The sequence below is a fragment of the Oncorhynchus keta genome, chromosome 3, assembly GCF_023373465.1.
Source record: "Oncorhynchus keta strain PuntledgeMale-10-30-2019 chromosome 3, Oket_V2, whole genome shotgun sequence".
Taxonomy (NCBI): domain Eukaryota; kingdom Metazoa; phylum Chordata; class Actinopteri; order Salmoniformes; family Salmonidae; genus Oncorhynchus; species Oncorhynchus keta.
In genome coordinates this window covers 28,318,620-28,335,638 of record NC_068423.1, presented here as the reverse complement: position 1 = coordinate 28,335,638, position 17,019 = coordinate 28,318,620, and the positions used below count along the sequence as shown (strand labels likewise).

At 42.2% G+C, this 17,019-nt stretch overlaps 2 protein-coding genes and 1 long non-coding RNA gene across 9 annotated transcripts in view; 2 read left to right on the top strand and 1 right to left on the bottom strand.

The window, feature by feature from the left end:
• Positions 1–17,019, bottom strand: part of LOC127915321 (uncharacterized) — a 48,914-nt gene that overhangs the window by 21,206 nt on the left and 10,689 nt on the right. The gene's annotated exons all lie outside the window — the stretch shown is intronic.
• LOC127915300 (CSC1-like protein 2) overlaps positions 1–17,019 on the top strand; it is a 174,249-nt gene that overhangs the window by 150,846 nt on the left and 6,384 nt on the right. The gene's annotated exons all lie outside the window — the stretch shown is intronic.
• LOC118382458 (zinc transporter ZIP9-like) overlaps positions 1,462–17,019 on the top strand; it is a 72,311-nt gene continuing 56,753 nt past the window's right edge. For 2 of the 3 annotated variants that reach the window (XM_052495225.1, XM_052495209.1), the window contains exon 1: positions 1,462–1,882. Coding sequence is in view for 1 of the 3 variants with exons in the window: in XM_052495214.1 (XP_052351174.1) it covers positions 1,992–2,087; positions 3,134–3,239; positions 11,196–11,387 (394 nt within the window). In the remaining 2 variants the exon portion in view is untranslated. Of the gene's footprint in view, positions 2,088–3,133; positions 3,240–11,195; positions 11,388–17,019 lie in introns of all 3 variants that reach the window. The other variant, XM_052495214.1, reaches the window with a different exon arrangement.

The following is a 17,019-nucleotide window of genomic DNA, read 5'->3' as shown; positions in this document are numbered from 1 at the left end:
CTGATATCTTGACTTTCTCTTCCGTCACAAAATCTGAAGTTTAGAAATGTCATGTTTTTGGTCATTAAAGTGTACTGCGACTGGATTATTCCTGTCGTTTCTCCTGCTTGACTTTGATGTTCACGAATTCTGTTTGAAAGAACGAGAGCTTTTACCTACATAACACAGCCCACGTGGGCATTTAATCATGTAGATAACATGGGTGGAGGTGCACGGAATGTCATTTATTTTGGAACCGTTTTCCTGTATGTGGGTGGCAGAAATATCCACACTTCATCATATTGTTGCACTGTGCGCAGACTGCATTTACAGCTACCATTCGGAAGAGGGCGGTAACGAGCCTGGCTCATTTTTATTTTGTGTCTGGCAGTTGACATGGACCAATTTGTCACGTAAATTGCGACATCTCCTACGTGGTGGGTTCATAAATTCAGCTGGCAAAACTTGGTCGGATGATAAATGCCCAGTGTTTCTTGACATCATCTCCCACTTTGCACGAGTTCAAAATGTTTTTTGATGGTGAACATGTTGTGTGTGTGTGTGTGTTTTTTTTTATCGTGTTTTCCCTAGTGCTGAATGAATAGCTCCATCCACATATTGCGGAGCCTCTTGGAAATCTATTGCGCATCTCTGCTACTTTTTCTAGTTAGTCCTCTGTGGAATGGTATATACCGCGCAGTCTGAAAAACTGGCTTCTTGGAAGTCCTCTTTTTAATGGCTTGGAGTATTTCTGTACAGAGTTGTAAAACGGGGTTCCATTTGATTTCTCAATTTACATATCGAGTTAATGAAAACGTTTCGTGTCACATTCAATAGTGAATTTGAGATTAGGGTCAATGTCATTGAGTAAGGTCATAAAATCGTCAATATATCAGCTCAGGATTTTTATTCAATAATTGATTTTCATTGTTAACAAAAACGTTCAAATTGACCCATATTAAGGTTAACATAACTTGAAGAAAATGTGGAACCCATCGATGTTCTAATCGTTATATGTTAAAACATATTCAGACGGCTCTAGAATAAAGTCCGTTGGTGGGCATTTGTTAGTATCTCGGTCTCTCAAATAGTATCTCCATCCAATTTTAGCTAGTTAACCACCGGAGGACAACAACATGCAACAATTCAAGTTGGTTTGCCCCCACTTGTCCTCGGTGCGCCAGGAATATTCACGGTTGAGTTCGTGTCAAAGACCTTGTACCACTGCACATCGGCTCCATACTGCATGTATATATAGCCAAGCTATCATTGCTCATTGTGCATATATTCCTTATGTTAAATGTGTTGTTGTTTTTTTCCCCCCATTGTGATCTGCATTGTTGGGAAAGGCCCGTAAAGTAAGCGTTTCACTGTTAATCTACACCTGTTGTTAATGAAGCGTGTGACAATTCGAATGCGATTTCATTGGTCATTATGTGTTTTATTCAGTTCAAAGTTGATATTGGTATCTTAGAAATTAATATCCAAAGGTACCTCAAGACTTTCCCACAAGACGGCCTTTGCGGGACAGGGTGTATCTATAGTCGTGGAGTGCTCTCTTTCCTTGTCTCCTAGTGCTCTCTTTCCTTGTCTCCTGAGCTAAGGTGAACAGGAATACCAGATAGGAAATATCAACTCCCAAACAGCATATATTCCCAACGCGTTGTTGTTATCGCCCATCCTGTATTTAACACATCAGTACTTGTGAAGGTGAGGAGAAGAAACTAGTCTAGAGTTAGAGACTATTGAGACGCCCTCTGCCACGGTCAAATTCAGGTGAGCTGACGGTAGGTTCTGCGTTTGATTCAGTTCGGGGTTTCTACGGTTAGGTGTGTTTTTAAAGAGGGCTGTTGAAAATATGACAGAAAACGCTGCGACGTGATCAACAGTGCATTTTAAAATAGTTTTTTTTAACTGCTTTGTAGTACAGAAAAAAAGGTGTATTTAAAATTGTAGAGAGAATTAAAACAAACATCGGACATTCTTAAACTCTTACTTTAAGTTATTTCGTCATGGACGAGGCAATGGCGATTATGTTGATATCCATTGTGATGTTTTTGGGATGTTTTCTATTAGGTTTGATTCCACTTTTGATCAAACTTTCTGAGGTAAGTAATTGAATTGTCAACATTATATCTCCTTCCGTTTCTCCTCCTTCTGTAGCTTCCACTGTACTTCCTCCTGAGGTCTCTTCCCCCGATGCCAATCCATCCCCCATTCAATATTAATATATATATAATGTATCATTATCTTACAAAAATATTGTGATTGCTACATTTTGTTATCTTAACTATTAACTATTCAATAATTAAATGTATTTGTCACATACACATGGTTAGCAAATGCTTGTGCTTCTAGTTCCGACCGTGCAGTAATATCCAACGAGTAATCTAACCTAACAATTTCACAACAATTCCCTTATACACACAAGTGTAAAGGAATGAATAAGAATATGTACAAATATGTAAAAATATATGAATGAGTGATGGTATAGAACGGCATAGGCAAGATGCAGTAGATGGTATAGAATACAGTATATACATATGAGATGAGTAATGTAGGGTATGTAAACATTATATTAAGTGACATTGTTTAAAGTGGCTAGTGATACATTTAATTACATAAAGATGGCAAGATGCAGTAGATGCTATAGAGTACCATATATACATATGAGATGAGTAATGTAGGGTATGAGAACATTATATAAAGTGGCTAGTGATACATTTATTACATCAAGCAATTCATGAATAGGCTGCCGACTGGATTCTGTAACCGGTTTGAATGTATTTAATTTAACCTTTACTTAACCAGGCAAGTTAAGAACATATTCTTATTTTCAATGACGGCCTGGGAACAGTGGGTTAACTGCCTGTTCAGGGGCAGCTCGGGGGTTTGAACTCGCAACCTTCCGGTTACTAGTCCAACGCTCTAACCACTAGGCTACGCTGCCACTTAATGAAGTTATATTGATGCGTAATTCTGTTATTATATTGACACATTAATTCTCCCTCCTAGAACAAACAACAGTTGGTCAGTGTGTGTGTGTGTGTGTGTGTGTGTGTGTGTGTGTGTGTGTGTGTGTGTGTGTGTGTGTGTGTGTGTGTGTGTGTGTGTGTGTGTGTGTGTGTGTATGTGTCCCTTTCTCTCCCAACAGAAAAGGCTGCAGTTTGTCAGTATTTTTGGGGCAGGCCTGCTCTGTGGTACTGCTCTAGCTATCATCCTACCAGAGGGGGTGGAACTACTGGAAGAGTCATGGAGAGGTGAGGGGTACCAGACATAATGGGCTTCGGGAGTAACAGCCCAGGGCACTAGGCACTAACTTATCAAGACATCAGCGACAGCTGGAGAAACAACTCACTGTAGGATAGATTCCTGTTGTTGAGTTTGTATGGGCGCATAGTTCCTCGAAGGCAGCTATACTCCTGCTAAGGGATATCTTGCCAACTGTTCATTATGTGTGCAACTGTATGCATTATGGACCTTTGGGGCGGCAGGTAGCCTCGTGGTTAGAGTGTAGGGACGGCAGGTAGCCTTGTGGTTAGAGTGTAGGGACGGCAGGTAGCCTAGTGGTTAGAGTGTAGGGACGGCAGGTAGTCTAGTGGTTAGAGTGTAGGGGCGGCAGGTAGCCTAGTGGTTAGAGTGTAGGGGCGGCAGGTAGCCTAGTGGTTAGAGTGTAGGGCGGCAGGTAGCCTGGTGGTTAGAGTGTAGGGGGCGGCAGGTAGCCTAGTGGTTAGAGGTAGGGGCGGCAGGTAGCCTAGTGGTTAGAGTGTAGGGACGGCAGGTAGCCTAGTGGTTAGAGTGTAGGGGCGGCAGGTAGCCTAGTGGTTAGAGTGTAGGGGGCGGCAGGTAGCCCAGTGGTTAGAGTGTAGGGGCGGCAGGTAGCCTAGTGGTTAGAGTGTAGGGACGGCAGGTAGCCTAGTGGTTAGAGTGTAGGGGCTGCAGGTAGCCTAGTGGTTAGAGTGTAGGGACGGCAGGTAGTCTAGTGGTTAGAGTGTAGGGGGCAGGTAGCCTAGTGGTTAGAGTGTAGGGACGGCAGGTAGATTAGTGGTTAGAGTGTAGGGACGGCAGGTAGCCTAGTGGTTAGAGTGTAGGGACGGCAGGTAGTCTAGTGGTTAGAGTGTAGGGACGGCAGGTAGTCTAGTGGTTAGAGTGTAGGGGGGCAGGTAGCCTTGTGGTTAGAGCGTAGGGATGGCAGGTAGCCTCGTGGTTAGAGCGTTGGACCGAAAGGTTGCCAGATCAAATCCCTGACCTGACAAGGTACAAAATCTGTCGTTCTGCCCCTGAACAGGCAGTTAAACCCACTGTTCCTCGGCCGTCATTGTAAATAAGAATTTGTTCTTAACTGACTTGCCTTGTTATATAAAGATGAAATAAAATACATCTAAAATGTAAAGGAAAGCGTTCAGTATCCTGCTCTATAATTCATGCCTTTTTACAAGCACCTCGCCGTCAAACGAAGCCCTACGAAGCAAAGACAGGGCTTGACGCGTGAGTCAGAGGCTGTGTCTGGGGTGTTGGGTTGGCTGTGGTGTGAAACCAGATACTTTTTTATTTCTTTTATCATCCCTCGGCTGATAAAAAAAATATATATATGTCTACTGTTCAAAACAGACTGGGGAAAGTTCTGGTATGACGAGTCAAAATTCATATTTTATTAACAAAATGTTTTTAAAAAAGCTATGAGGCTGATTCAACATATCAGACCGTTTGTTGATGGACGTGTTTCTTCATATTATAAACTAAACAATGCGCACATGGATGAAGGCTTTTTGTAGGTCTACATGCCAATGTTCCAAAATGCAATTAGTTGGGAAACACCTTTCTCAAATTTCACCACACACACACACACACACACACACACACACACACACACACACACACACACACACACACACACACACACACACACACACAACAGTGGTTTCATGTGCCAGATACTCTGTATAGAAACCACTAGAATGGTCCATACAGGAAAACAAAACACGAATGCCACATGTGAAGTGTTCCTAAAGCACATGTTTTTATGTGATCTAATGTGAAGTTTATGTGATCACATGCGGCTTTTCTATTTGGGGGCGGGGGGGTACTAATCTTAATATTATGAGTAGGATGATGCCTTTGGCTAGGTTTGACTAGGCTTGGCTACTTTGAAACAAGGTAACGCATGCTTCATAAAATTGTGTTTAAACAATAAAGTTGATGGTTGAATAGTTTCAAATGCTGAGCGCCTCCATTCAGATTCAAGATGGGTGATGTGCACTAGGCGCCGGCCGTCCTTCTCTTCTGATCTTGGGACCATTTGATCTGAACGAACCGTGTCTCCAGTATGTCGACAGAATCACTCCTTTAGACGTTAATGTTGATCGTCCTTCATTATATTTGTAAAAAACATAACTGTTTTTTTAGCCTATATTTATGTTATTAAAAGTCTCAATTAAATGTATTTTATTTATTATTTGTAAAAACATAACTGTTTTTTAGCCTATATTTTTTTATTAAAAGTCTCAATGAAATTTGGTTACATTTTCTGGGGCCCTTATTATGTCAGTATTGGTTTGGATATGAGGCTGTAGCCAATATGTATATCACCTACACTTTGACAATTGAAATCTACACTGAGTGTAAAACATTTAGGAACTCCATCCTAATATTGAGTTGCCCCTTCCTTCTTTAACCCCGTCTCCTCCCCTTCATCTACACCGATTGAAGTGGATTTAACAGGTGACATCAATAAGGGATTATATCTTTCACCTGGATTTACCTGGTCAGTCTATGTCATGGAAAGAGCAGGTGTTCCTAATGTTTTATACACTCAGTCTGTGTCATGGAAAGAGCAGGTGTTCCTAATGTTTTATACACTCAGTCTGTGTGTCATGGAAAGAGCAGGTGTTCCTAATGTTTTGTACACTCAGTCTGTGTCATGGAAAGAGCAGGTGTTCTTAATGTTTTGTCCACTCAGTCTGTGTGTCATGGAAAGAGCAGGTGTTCTTAATGTTTTGTCCACTCAGTCTGTGTGTCATGGAAAGAGCAGGTGTTCCTAATGTTTTGTATTTGTTCCTAATGTTGTGTGTTTTAACTTGTCCTGCACAAGAGGACAAGCTTTAATGTCGAGCCCTGAAAGGGCCTCGAATGAAGGGCATTTCAGGATAAATCGGCCATTGAAATGAAAATCACCTTGGTGACCTAAATGCTTGTGCTTCTAGTTCCGACCGTGCAGTAATATACAACGAGTAATCTAACCTAACAATTTCACAACAATTCCCTTATACACACAAGTGTAAAGGAATGAATAAGAATATGTACAAATATGTAAAAAAAAATATATGAATGAGTGATGGTATAGAACGGCATAGGCAAGATGCAGTAGATGGTATCGAGTACAGTATATACATATGAGATGAGTAATGTAGGGTATGTAAACATTATATTAAGTGACATTGTTTAAAGTGGCTAGTGATACATTTAATTACATAAAGATGGCAAGATGCAATAGAGTACCATATATACATGTGAGATGAGTAATGTAGGGTATGAGAACATTATATAAAGTGGCTAGTGATACATTTATTACATCAAGCAATTCATGAATAGGCTGCCGACTGGATTCTCTAACCGGTTTGAATGTATTTAATTTAACCTTTACTTAACCAGGCAAGTTAAGAACATATTCTTATTTTCAATGACGGCCTGGGAACAGTGGGTTAACTGCCTGTTCAGGGGCAGCTCGGGGGTTTGAACTCGCAACCTTCCGGTTACTAGTCCAACGCTCTAACCACTAGGCTACGCTGCCACTTAATGAAGTTATATTGATGCGTAATATAACAGTCTGTTATTATATTGACACATTAATTCTCCCTCCTAGAACAAACAACAGTTGGTCAGTGTGTTTGTAAAATAGTGTGTGTGTGTGTGTGTGTCCCTTTCTCTCCCAACAGAAAAGGCTGCAGTTTGTCAGTATTTTTGGGGCAGGCCTGCTCTGTGGTACTGCTCTAGCTATCATCCTACCAGAGGGGGTGGAACTACTGGAAGAGTCATGGAGAGGTGAGGGGTACCAGACATAATGGGCTTCGGGGAGTAACAGCCCAGGGCACTAGGCACTAACTTATCAAGACATCAGCGACAGCTGGAGAAACAACTCACTGTAGGATAGATTCCTGTTGTTGAGTTTGTATGGGCGCATGGTCCCTCGAAGGCAGCTATACTCCTGCTAAGGGATATCTTGCCAACTGTTCATTATGTGTGCAACTGTATGCATTATGGACCTTTTGGGGCGGCAGGTAGCCTCGTGGTTAGAGTGTAGGGACGGCAGGTAGCCTTGTGGTTAGAGTGTAGGGACGGCAGGTAGCCTAGTGGTTAGAGTGTAGGGACGGCAGGTAGTCTAGTGGTTAGAGTGTAGGGGGCGGCAGGTAGCCTAGTGGTTAGAGTGTAGGGACGGCAGGTAGTCTAGTGGTTAGAGTGTAGGGGGCAGGTAGCCTAGTGGTTAGAGTGTAGGGACGGCAGGTAGATTAGTGGTTAGAGTGTAGGGACGGCAGGTAGCCTAGTGGTTAGAGTGTAGGGGCGGCAGGTAGCCTAGTGGTTAGAGTGTAGGGGCGGCAGGTAGCCTAGTGGTTAGAGTGTAGGGACGGCAGGTAGCCCAGTGGTTAGAGTGTAGGGGCGGCAGGTAGCCTAGTGGTTAGAGTGTAGAGGCGGCAGGTAGCCTTGTGGTTAGAGTGTAGGGACGGCAGGTAGCCTAGTGGTTAGAGTGTAGGGACGGCAGGTAGCCTAGTGGTTAGAGTGTAGGGGCGGCAGGTAGCCTAGTGGTTAGAGTGTAGGGGCGGCAGGTAGCCTAGTGGTTAGAGTGTAGGGGCGGCAGGTAGCCCAGTGGTTAGAGTGTAGGGGCGGCAGGTAGCCTAGTGGTTAGAGTGTAGGGGCGGCAGGTAGCCTAGTGGTTAGAGTGTAGGGGCGGCAGGTAGCCTAGTGGTTAGAGTGTAGGGGCGGCAGGTAGCCTAGTGGTTAGAGTGTAGGGGCGGCAGGTAGCCTAGTGGTTAGAGTGTAGGGGCGGCAGGTAGCCTAGTGGTTAGAGTGTAGAGGCGGCAGGTAGCCTAGTGGTTAGAGTGTAGGGACGGCAGGTAGCCTAGTGGTTAGAGTGTAGGGACGGTAGGTAGCCTAGTGGTTAGAGTGTAGAGGCGGCAGGTAGCCTAGTGGTTAGAGTGTAGGGACGGCAGGTAGTCTAGTGGTTAGAGTGTAGGGGGCAGGTAGCCTAGTGGTTAGAGTGTAGGGACGGCAGGTAGATTAGTGGTTAGAGTGTAGGACGGCAGGTAGCCTAGTGGTTAGAGTGTAGGGACGGCAGGTAGTCTAGTGGTTAGAGTGTAGGGACGGCAGGTAGTCTAGTGGTTAGAGTGTAGGGGGCAGGTAGCCTTGTGGTTAGAGCGTAGGGATGGCAGGTAGCCTCGTGGTTAGAGCGTTGGACCGAAAGGTTGCCAGATCAAATCCTGACCTGACAAGGTACAAAATCTGTCGTTCTGCCCCTGAACAGGCAGTTAAACCCACTGTTCCTAGGCCGTCATTGTAAATAAGAATTTGTTCTTAACTGACTTGCCTTGTTATATAAAGATGAAATAAAATACATCTAAAATGTAAAGGAAAGCGTTCAGTATCCTGCTCTATAATTCATGCCTTTTTACAAGCACCTCGCCGTCAAACGAAGCCCTACGAAGCAAAGACAGGGCTTGACGCGTGAGTCAGAGGCTGTGTCTGGGGTGTTGGGTTGGCTGTGGTGTAAAACCAGATACTTTTTTATTTCTTTTATAAAATAATTCCGTCCCGTCATCCCTCGGCTGATAAAAAAAAAAAAAAAAAAAATATGTCTACTGTTCAAAACAGACTCCGGGAAAGTTCTGGTATGACGAGTCAAAATTCATATTTTATTAACAAAATGTTTTTTAAAAAAGCTATGAGGCTGATTCAACATATCAGACCGTTTGTTGATGGACGTGTTTCTTCATATTATAAACTAAACAATGCGCACATGGATGAAGGCTATTTGTAGGTCTACATGCCAATGTTCCAAAATGCAATTAGTTGGGAAACACCTTTCAAATTTCACCACACACACACACACACACACACACACACACACACACACACACACACACACACACACACACACACACACACACACACACACAACAGTGGTTTCATGTGCCAGATACACTGTATAGAAACCACTAGAATGGTCCATACAGGAAAACAAAACACGAATGCCACATGTGAAGTGTTCCTAAAGCACATGTTTTAATGTGATCTAATGTGAAGTTTATGTGATCACATGCGGCTTTTCTATTTGGGGGCGGGGGGGGGGGTACTAATCTTAATATTATGTTTAGGATGATGCCTTTGGCTAGGTTTGACTAGGCTTGGCTACTTTGAAACAAGGTAACGCATGCTTCATAAAATTGTGTTTAAACAATAAAGTTGATGGTTAAATAGTTTCAAAATGCTGAGCGCCTCCATTCAGATTCAAGATGGGTGATGTGCACTAGGCGCCGGCCGTCCTTCTCTTTCTGATCTTGGGACCATTTGATCTGAACGAACCGTGTCTCCAGTATGTCGACAGAATCACTCCTTTAGACGTTAATGTTGATCGTCCTTCATTATATTTGTAAAAACATAACTGTTTTTTTAGCCTATATTTATGTTATTAAAAGTCTCAATGAAATGTATTTTATTTATTATTTGTACATTTACATTTACATTTAAGTCATTTAGCAGACGCTCTTATAACATAACTGTTTTTAGCCTATATTTTTTATTAAAAGTCTCAATGAAATTTTGCTACATTTTCTGGGGCCCTTATTATGTCAGTATTGGTTTGGATATGAGGCTGTAGCCAATATGTATATCACCTACACTTTGACAATTGAAATCTACACTGAGTGTATAAAACATTTAGGAACTCCTTCCTAATATTGAGTTGCCCCATCCTTCTTTAACCCCGTCTCCTCCCTTCATCTACACTGATTTAAAGTGGATTTAACAGAGTGACATCAATAAGGGATGAAAGCTTTCACCTGGATTCACCTGGTCAGTCTGTGTCATGGAAAGAGCAGGTGTTCTTAATGTTTTGTCCACTCAGTCTGTGTGTCATGGAAAGAGCAGGTGTTCTTAATGTTTTGTCCACTCTGTCTGTGTGTCATGGAAAGAGCAGGTGTTCTTAATGTTTTATACACTCAGTCTGTGTGTCATGGAAAGAGCAGGTGTTCCTAATGTTTTATACACTCAGTCTGTGTGTCATGGAAAGAGCAGGTGTTCCTAATGTTTTGTTCACTCAGTCTGTGTCATGGAAAGAGCAGGTGTTCTTAATGTTTTGTTCACTCAGCCTGTGTCATGGAAAGAGCAGGTGTTCCTAATGTTTTGTACACTCAGTCTGTGTCATGGAAAGAGCAGGTGTTCCTAATGTTTTGTACACTCAGTCTGTGTCATGGAAAGAGCAGGTGTTCCTAATGTTTTGTCCACTCAGTCTGTGTCATGGAAAGAGCAGGTGTTCCTAATGTTTTGTCCACTCAGTCTGTGTGTCATGGAAAGAGCAGGTGTTCTTAATGTTTTGTCCACTCAGTCTGTGTGTCATGGAAAGAGCAGGTGTTCCTAATGTTTTGTACACTCAGTCTGTGTCATGGAAAGAGCAGGTGTTCTTAATGTTTTGTCCACTCAGTCTGTGTGTCATGGAAAGAGCAGGTGTTCCTAATGTTTTGTACACTCAGTCTGTGTCATGGAAAGAGCAGGTGTTCTTAATGTTTTGTCCACTCAGTCTGTGTGTCATGGAAAGAGCAGGTGTTCCTAATGTTTTGTACACTCAGTCTGTGTCATGGAAAGAGCAGGTGTTCCTAATGTTTTGTATTTGTTCCTAATGTTGTGTGTTTTTAACTTGTCCTGCACAAGAGGACAAGCTTTAATGTCGAGCCCTGAAAGGGCCTCGAATGAAGGGCATTTCAGGATAAATCGGCCATTGAAATGAAAATCACCTTGGTGACCTAATTTATGCCTCTATTTAGCCAAGCATGTGTAGCAGATGTGAAATCCCTACATAGGCTCCTTGGTTATAGCTCAGCTTGGGCAGTCAGGAAAAGAAGATATACTGTTGTTACATCATCAACAACATTTCCAAGCTATTCACACATTGAATCTATGGATTGGTACTGTAGAATCTAGATACATTCCTCTCCGTATTCTCTCCCCAGTGTCCTCCTGCTCTGTGGTCCCAGTAGCAGCCAATAAGAATGCCAGTGACGGTGGGGTCGGAGGTCAGCTCCAGGAGATGGGCCCCTCCTCTAAAGGTCTCCCAGCACGGTTCTTCATCGGGGTCTCCCTGGTTCTAGGGTTCATCCTCATGTTCCTGGTGGATCAGATCAGTAGCTACTGCTCCATACATGGTCAGTTATGCTCCGGGGTGAAGACCTAGCCCCTCTCTCTATTAGCATTAGCCTGTCCTATTGAAAACACACTGTGAGGATGCTAACTTCCCTAGCGTTAATTGGGCTAGTGTCATTAGACTCATTGAAAACCTCCTCAGGGGGTGACATTTCCCCTATGTACAGATCTAGGTACAGCTTCCTCTCCCCAGTAATACCTTAACCATTAGTGGGAAAATGCTAAACTGATCCAAAATCAGTGTCTGGGGGCAACTTCACGTTACTCCAATGAGTTACTACTTCATATGCTGTAGCATCATATCTCCAGCTTGTTCCGTACATGGTCAGTTAGATCATATGAAAAGGAAAACCCTGCTGCCATGAAACTATAGACTTTCTTAGGTTTGTGGTGACCAAAAGTAATCCGTTATATAGAAAATAAGGAAGGTCTGCACTCAGGAATTGTCTTAAATAAATAGGAAAATGTTCTCCCATTTTTTTTTACTTCGTATAACATTATTCTCTAACCTGGTCCCAGATCTGTTTGCGCTGTGTTGCATGGTAATGGTTTGGCATGACAATGACCATACAAGTTGGCGAGACTGATCTGGAAGCACCAGGCTATACGTTCTCCACATCTTCTCCTTGTTTCACTCATCTCCAAACCTCCTAGGACTCTAAACATCTCCAAACCTCCTAGGACTCTAAACATCTCCAAACCTCCTAGGACTCTAAACATCTCCAAACCTCCTAGGACTCTAAACATCTCCAAACCTCCTAGGACTCTAAACATCTCCAAACCTCCTAGGACTCTAAACATCTCCAAACCTCCTCGGACTCTAAACATCTCCAAACCTCCTAGGACTCTAAACATCTCCAAACCTCCTAGGACTCTAAACATCTCCAAACCTCCTCGGACTCTAAACATCTCCAAACCTCCTAGGACTCTAAACATCTCCAAACCTCCTAGGACTCTAAACATCTCCAAACCTCCTAGGACTCTAAACATCTCCAAACCTCCTCGGACTCTAAACATCTCCAAACCTCCTCGGACTCTAAACATCTCCAAACCTCCTCGGACTCTAAACATCTCCAAACCTCCTAGGACTCTAAACATCTCCAAACCTCCTCGGACTCTAAACATCTCCAAACCTCCTAGGACTCTAAACATCTCCAAACCTCCTAGGACTCTAAACATCTCCAAACCTCCTAGGACTCTAAACATCTCCAAACCTCCTAGGACTCTAAACATCTCCAAACCTCCTCGGACTCTAAACATCTCCAAACCTCCTAGGACTCTAAACATCTCCAAACCTCCTAGGACTCTAAACATCTCCAAACCTCCTAGGACTCTAAACATCTCCAAACCTCCTCGGACTCTAAACATCTCCAAACCTCCTCGGACTCTAAACATCTCCAAACCTCCTCGGACTCTAAACATCTCCAAACCTCCTCGGACTCTAAACATCTCCAAACCTCCTAGGACTCTAAACATCTCCAAACCTCCTAGGACTCTAAACATCTCCAAACCTCCTAGGACTCTAAACATCTCCAAACCTCCTCGGACTCTAAACATCTCCAAACCTCCTCGGACTCTAAACATCTCCAAACCTCCTCGGACTCTAAACATCTCCAAACCTCCTCGGACTCTAAACATCTCCAAACCTCCTAGGACTCTAAACATCTTCAGACCTCTCCACCAAAACCTCTCTAAACATCTTCAGACCTCACCAAACCTTCTTATCAAACCTCTTCAGACTTCCTCTCCAAACCATCTCTCCAAACCTCCCCTCTAAACCTCCTCTCCAAACCTCTTCAGACTTCCTATCCTAACCTCCCCTTCAAACCTCCCCCTCCAAACCTCCCCTTCAAACCTCCCCTTCAAACCTCCCTCCAAACCTCCTCCAAACCTCCCCTCCAAACCTCCCCTCCAAACCTCCCCTCCAAACCTCCCCTTCAAACCTCCCCTTCAAACCTCCCCTTAAAACCTCCCCTTCAAACCTCCTCTCCACACCTCCCTCCAAACCTCCCCTTCAAACCTCCCTTCAAACCTCCTCTCCAAACCTCCCCTCCAAACCTCCCTCTCAAACCTCCCCTTCAAACCTCCCCTTCAAACCTCCCCTTCAAACCTCCTCTCCACACCTCCTCTCCAAACGTTTGTCTTTGTGCTAGCATTCGGCATGTCCACAAAACTGTTGCTAACAGTTGGTTGATTGTATTGTCATTCTAGATCAACGTACTGGAACATCCAACAGGACCACTATCACAACTACAGTAGGACTGGTCATCCATGCTGCTGGTAGGGAACACACACACACACACACACACACACACACACACACACACACACACACACACACACACACACACACACACACACACACACACACACACACACACACACACACACGCTAAGTTATCATACGTGACTAAGGTTTCTTAAATCAGTTTTGAGGTTGTTGTTGGGTCCAAAATAGATTAAATGCTTCATTGCCTCTGGGTTGTGCTGTTCACTAATCTGTATCATTTTACAAGCCAGGGAAATCCACAACCCAGAAGTCTTTGAGCCAATCTTAACTTCCTCTTGTGAAGCATACTGTGCTATCTTAATGCTCAGAGACTTTGACATCTTAAAAATGGCTTTACAAAGTGTCTACTCATAGTGTCTAATGGACTGTAGGTCTACTCATAGTGTCCTGTAGGTCTACTCATAGTATCTTATGGACTGTAGGTCTACTCATAGTGTCCTGTAGGTCTACTCATAGTATCTTATGGACTGTAGGTCTACTCATAGTGTCTAATGGACTGTAGGTCTACTCATAGTGTCTAATGGACTGTAGGTCTACTCATAGTGTCTAATGGGCTGTAGGTCTACTCATAGTGTCTAATGGACTGTAGGTCTACTCATAGTGTCTAATGGGCTGTAGGTCTACTCATAGTGTCTAATGGACTGTACTACATAGAGCCATGACTGTACTACACAGTACTACATAGAGCCATGACTACATGGAACTCTATTCCACAGTACTACACAGAACCATGACTACATGGAACTCTATTCCACAGTACTACATGGAACTCTATTCCACAGTACTACATAGAGCCATGACTACATGGAACTCTATTCCACAGTACTACATAGAGCCATGACTACATGGAACTCTATTCCACAGTACTACATAGAGCCATGACTACATGGAACTCTATTCCACAGTACTACATAGAGCCATGACTACATGGAACTCTATTCCACAGTACTACATAGAGCCATGACTACATGGAACTCTATTCCACAGTACTACATAGAGCCATGACTACATGGAACTATATTCCACAGTACTACATAGAGCCATGACTACATGGAACTCTATTCCACAGTACTACATAGAGCCATGACTACATGGAACTCTATTCCACAGTACTACATAGAGCCATGACTACATGGAACTCTATTCCACAGTACCACATAGAGCCATGACTACATGGAACTCTATTCCACAGTACCACATAGAGCCATGACTACATGGAACTCTATTCCACAGTACTACATAGAGCCATGACTACATGGAACTCTATTCCACAGTACCACATAGAGCCATGACTACATGGAACTCTATTCCACAGTACTACATAGAGCCATGACTACATGGAACTCTATTCCACAGTACCACATAGAGCCATGACTACATGGAACTCTATTCCACAGTACTACATAGAGCCATGACTACATGGAACTCTATTCCACAGTTACTACATAGAGCCATGACTACATGGAACTCTATTCCACATCAAGTAACTGATGCAAACAGTAGAACCAGACTTAAAAAGCAGGTAAAAATGCACCTTTATGAAACACACAAAGATACAGACAAACACATATTCTAACATTGTTGTGTGGTGGTATTATACATGTTGTATTGTAGTGGTGGTATTATACATGTTGTATTGTAGTGGTGGTATTATACATGTTGTATTGTAGTGGTGGTAGTATACATGTTGTATTGTAGTGGTGGTATTATACATGTTGTATTGTAGTGGTGGTATTATACATGTTGTATTGTAGTGGTGGTATTATACATGTTGTATTGTAGTGGTGGTATTATACATGTTGTATTGTAGTGGTAGTATTATACATGTTGTATTGTAGTGGTGGTGGTATTATACATGTTGTATTGTAGTGGTGGTATTATACATGTTGTATTGTAGTGGTGGTATTATACATGTTGTATTGTAGTGGTGGTATTATACATGTTGTATTGTAGTGGTGGTATTATACATGTTGTATTGTAGTGGTGGTATTATACATGTTGTATTGTAGTGGTGGTATTATACATGTTGTATTGTAGTGGTGGTAGTATACATGTTGTATTGTAGTGGTGGTGGTATTATACATGTTGTATTGTAGTGGTGGTATTATACATGTTGTATTGTAGTGGTGGTATTATACATGTTGTATTGTAGTGGTGGTGGTATAATACATGTTGTATTGTAGTGGTGGTGGTATTATACATGTTGTATTGTAGTGGTGGTATTATACATGTTGTATTGTAGTGGTGGTATTATACATGTTGTATTGTAGTGGTGGTATTATACATGTTGTATTGTAGTGGTGGTGGTATTATACATGTTGTATTGTAGTGGTGGTATTATACATGTTGTATTGTAGTGGTGGTAGTATACATGTTGTATTGTAGTGGTGGTATTATACATGTTGTATTGTAGTGGTGGTATTATACATGTTGTATTGTAGTGGTGGTGGTATTATACATGTTGTATTGTAGTGGTGGTATTATACATGTTGTATTGTAGTGGTGGTATTATACATGTTGTATTGTAGTGGTGGTGGTATTATACATGTTGTATTGTAGTGGTGGTATTATACATGTTGTATTGTAGTGGTGGTATTATACATGTTGTATTGTAGTGGTGGTATTATACATGTTGTATTGTAGTGGTGGTGGTATTATACATGTTGTATTGTAGTGGTGGTAGTATACATGTTGTATTGTAGTGGTGGTATTATACATGTTGTATTGTAGTGGTGGTATTATACATGTTGTATTGTAGTGGTGGTATTATACATGTTGTATTGTAGTGGTGGTATTATACATGTTGTATTGTAGTGGTGGTGGTATTATACATGTTGTATTGTAGTGGTGGTATTATACATGTTGTATTGTAGTGGTGGTATTATACATGTTGTATTGTAGTGGTGGTGGTATTATACATGTTGTATTGTAGTGGTGGTGGTATTATACATGTTGTATTGTAGTGGTGGTATTATACATGTTGTATTGTAGTGGTGGTATTATACATGTTGTATTGTAGTGGTGGTATTATACATGTTGTATTGTAGTGGTGGTATTATACATGTTGTATTGTAGTGGTGGTGGTATTATACATGTTGTATTGTAGTGGTGGTGGTATTATACATGTTGTATTGTAGTGGTGGTATTATACATGTTGTATTGTAGTGGTGGTATTATACATGTTGTATTGTAGTGGTGGTGGTATTATACATGTTGTATTGTAGTGGTGGTATTATACATGTTGTATTGTAGTGGTGGTATTATACACGTTGTATTGTAGTGGTGGTATTATACATGGTATTGTAGTGGTGGTATTATACATGTTGTATTGTAGTGGTGGTATT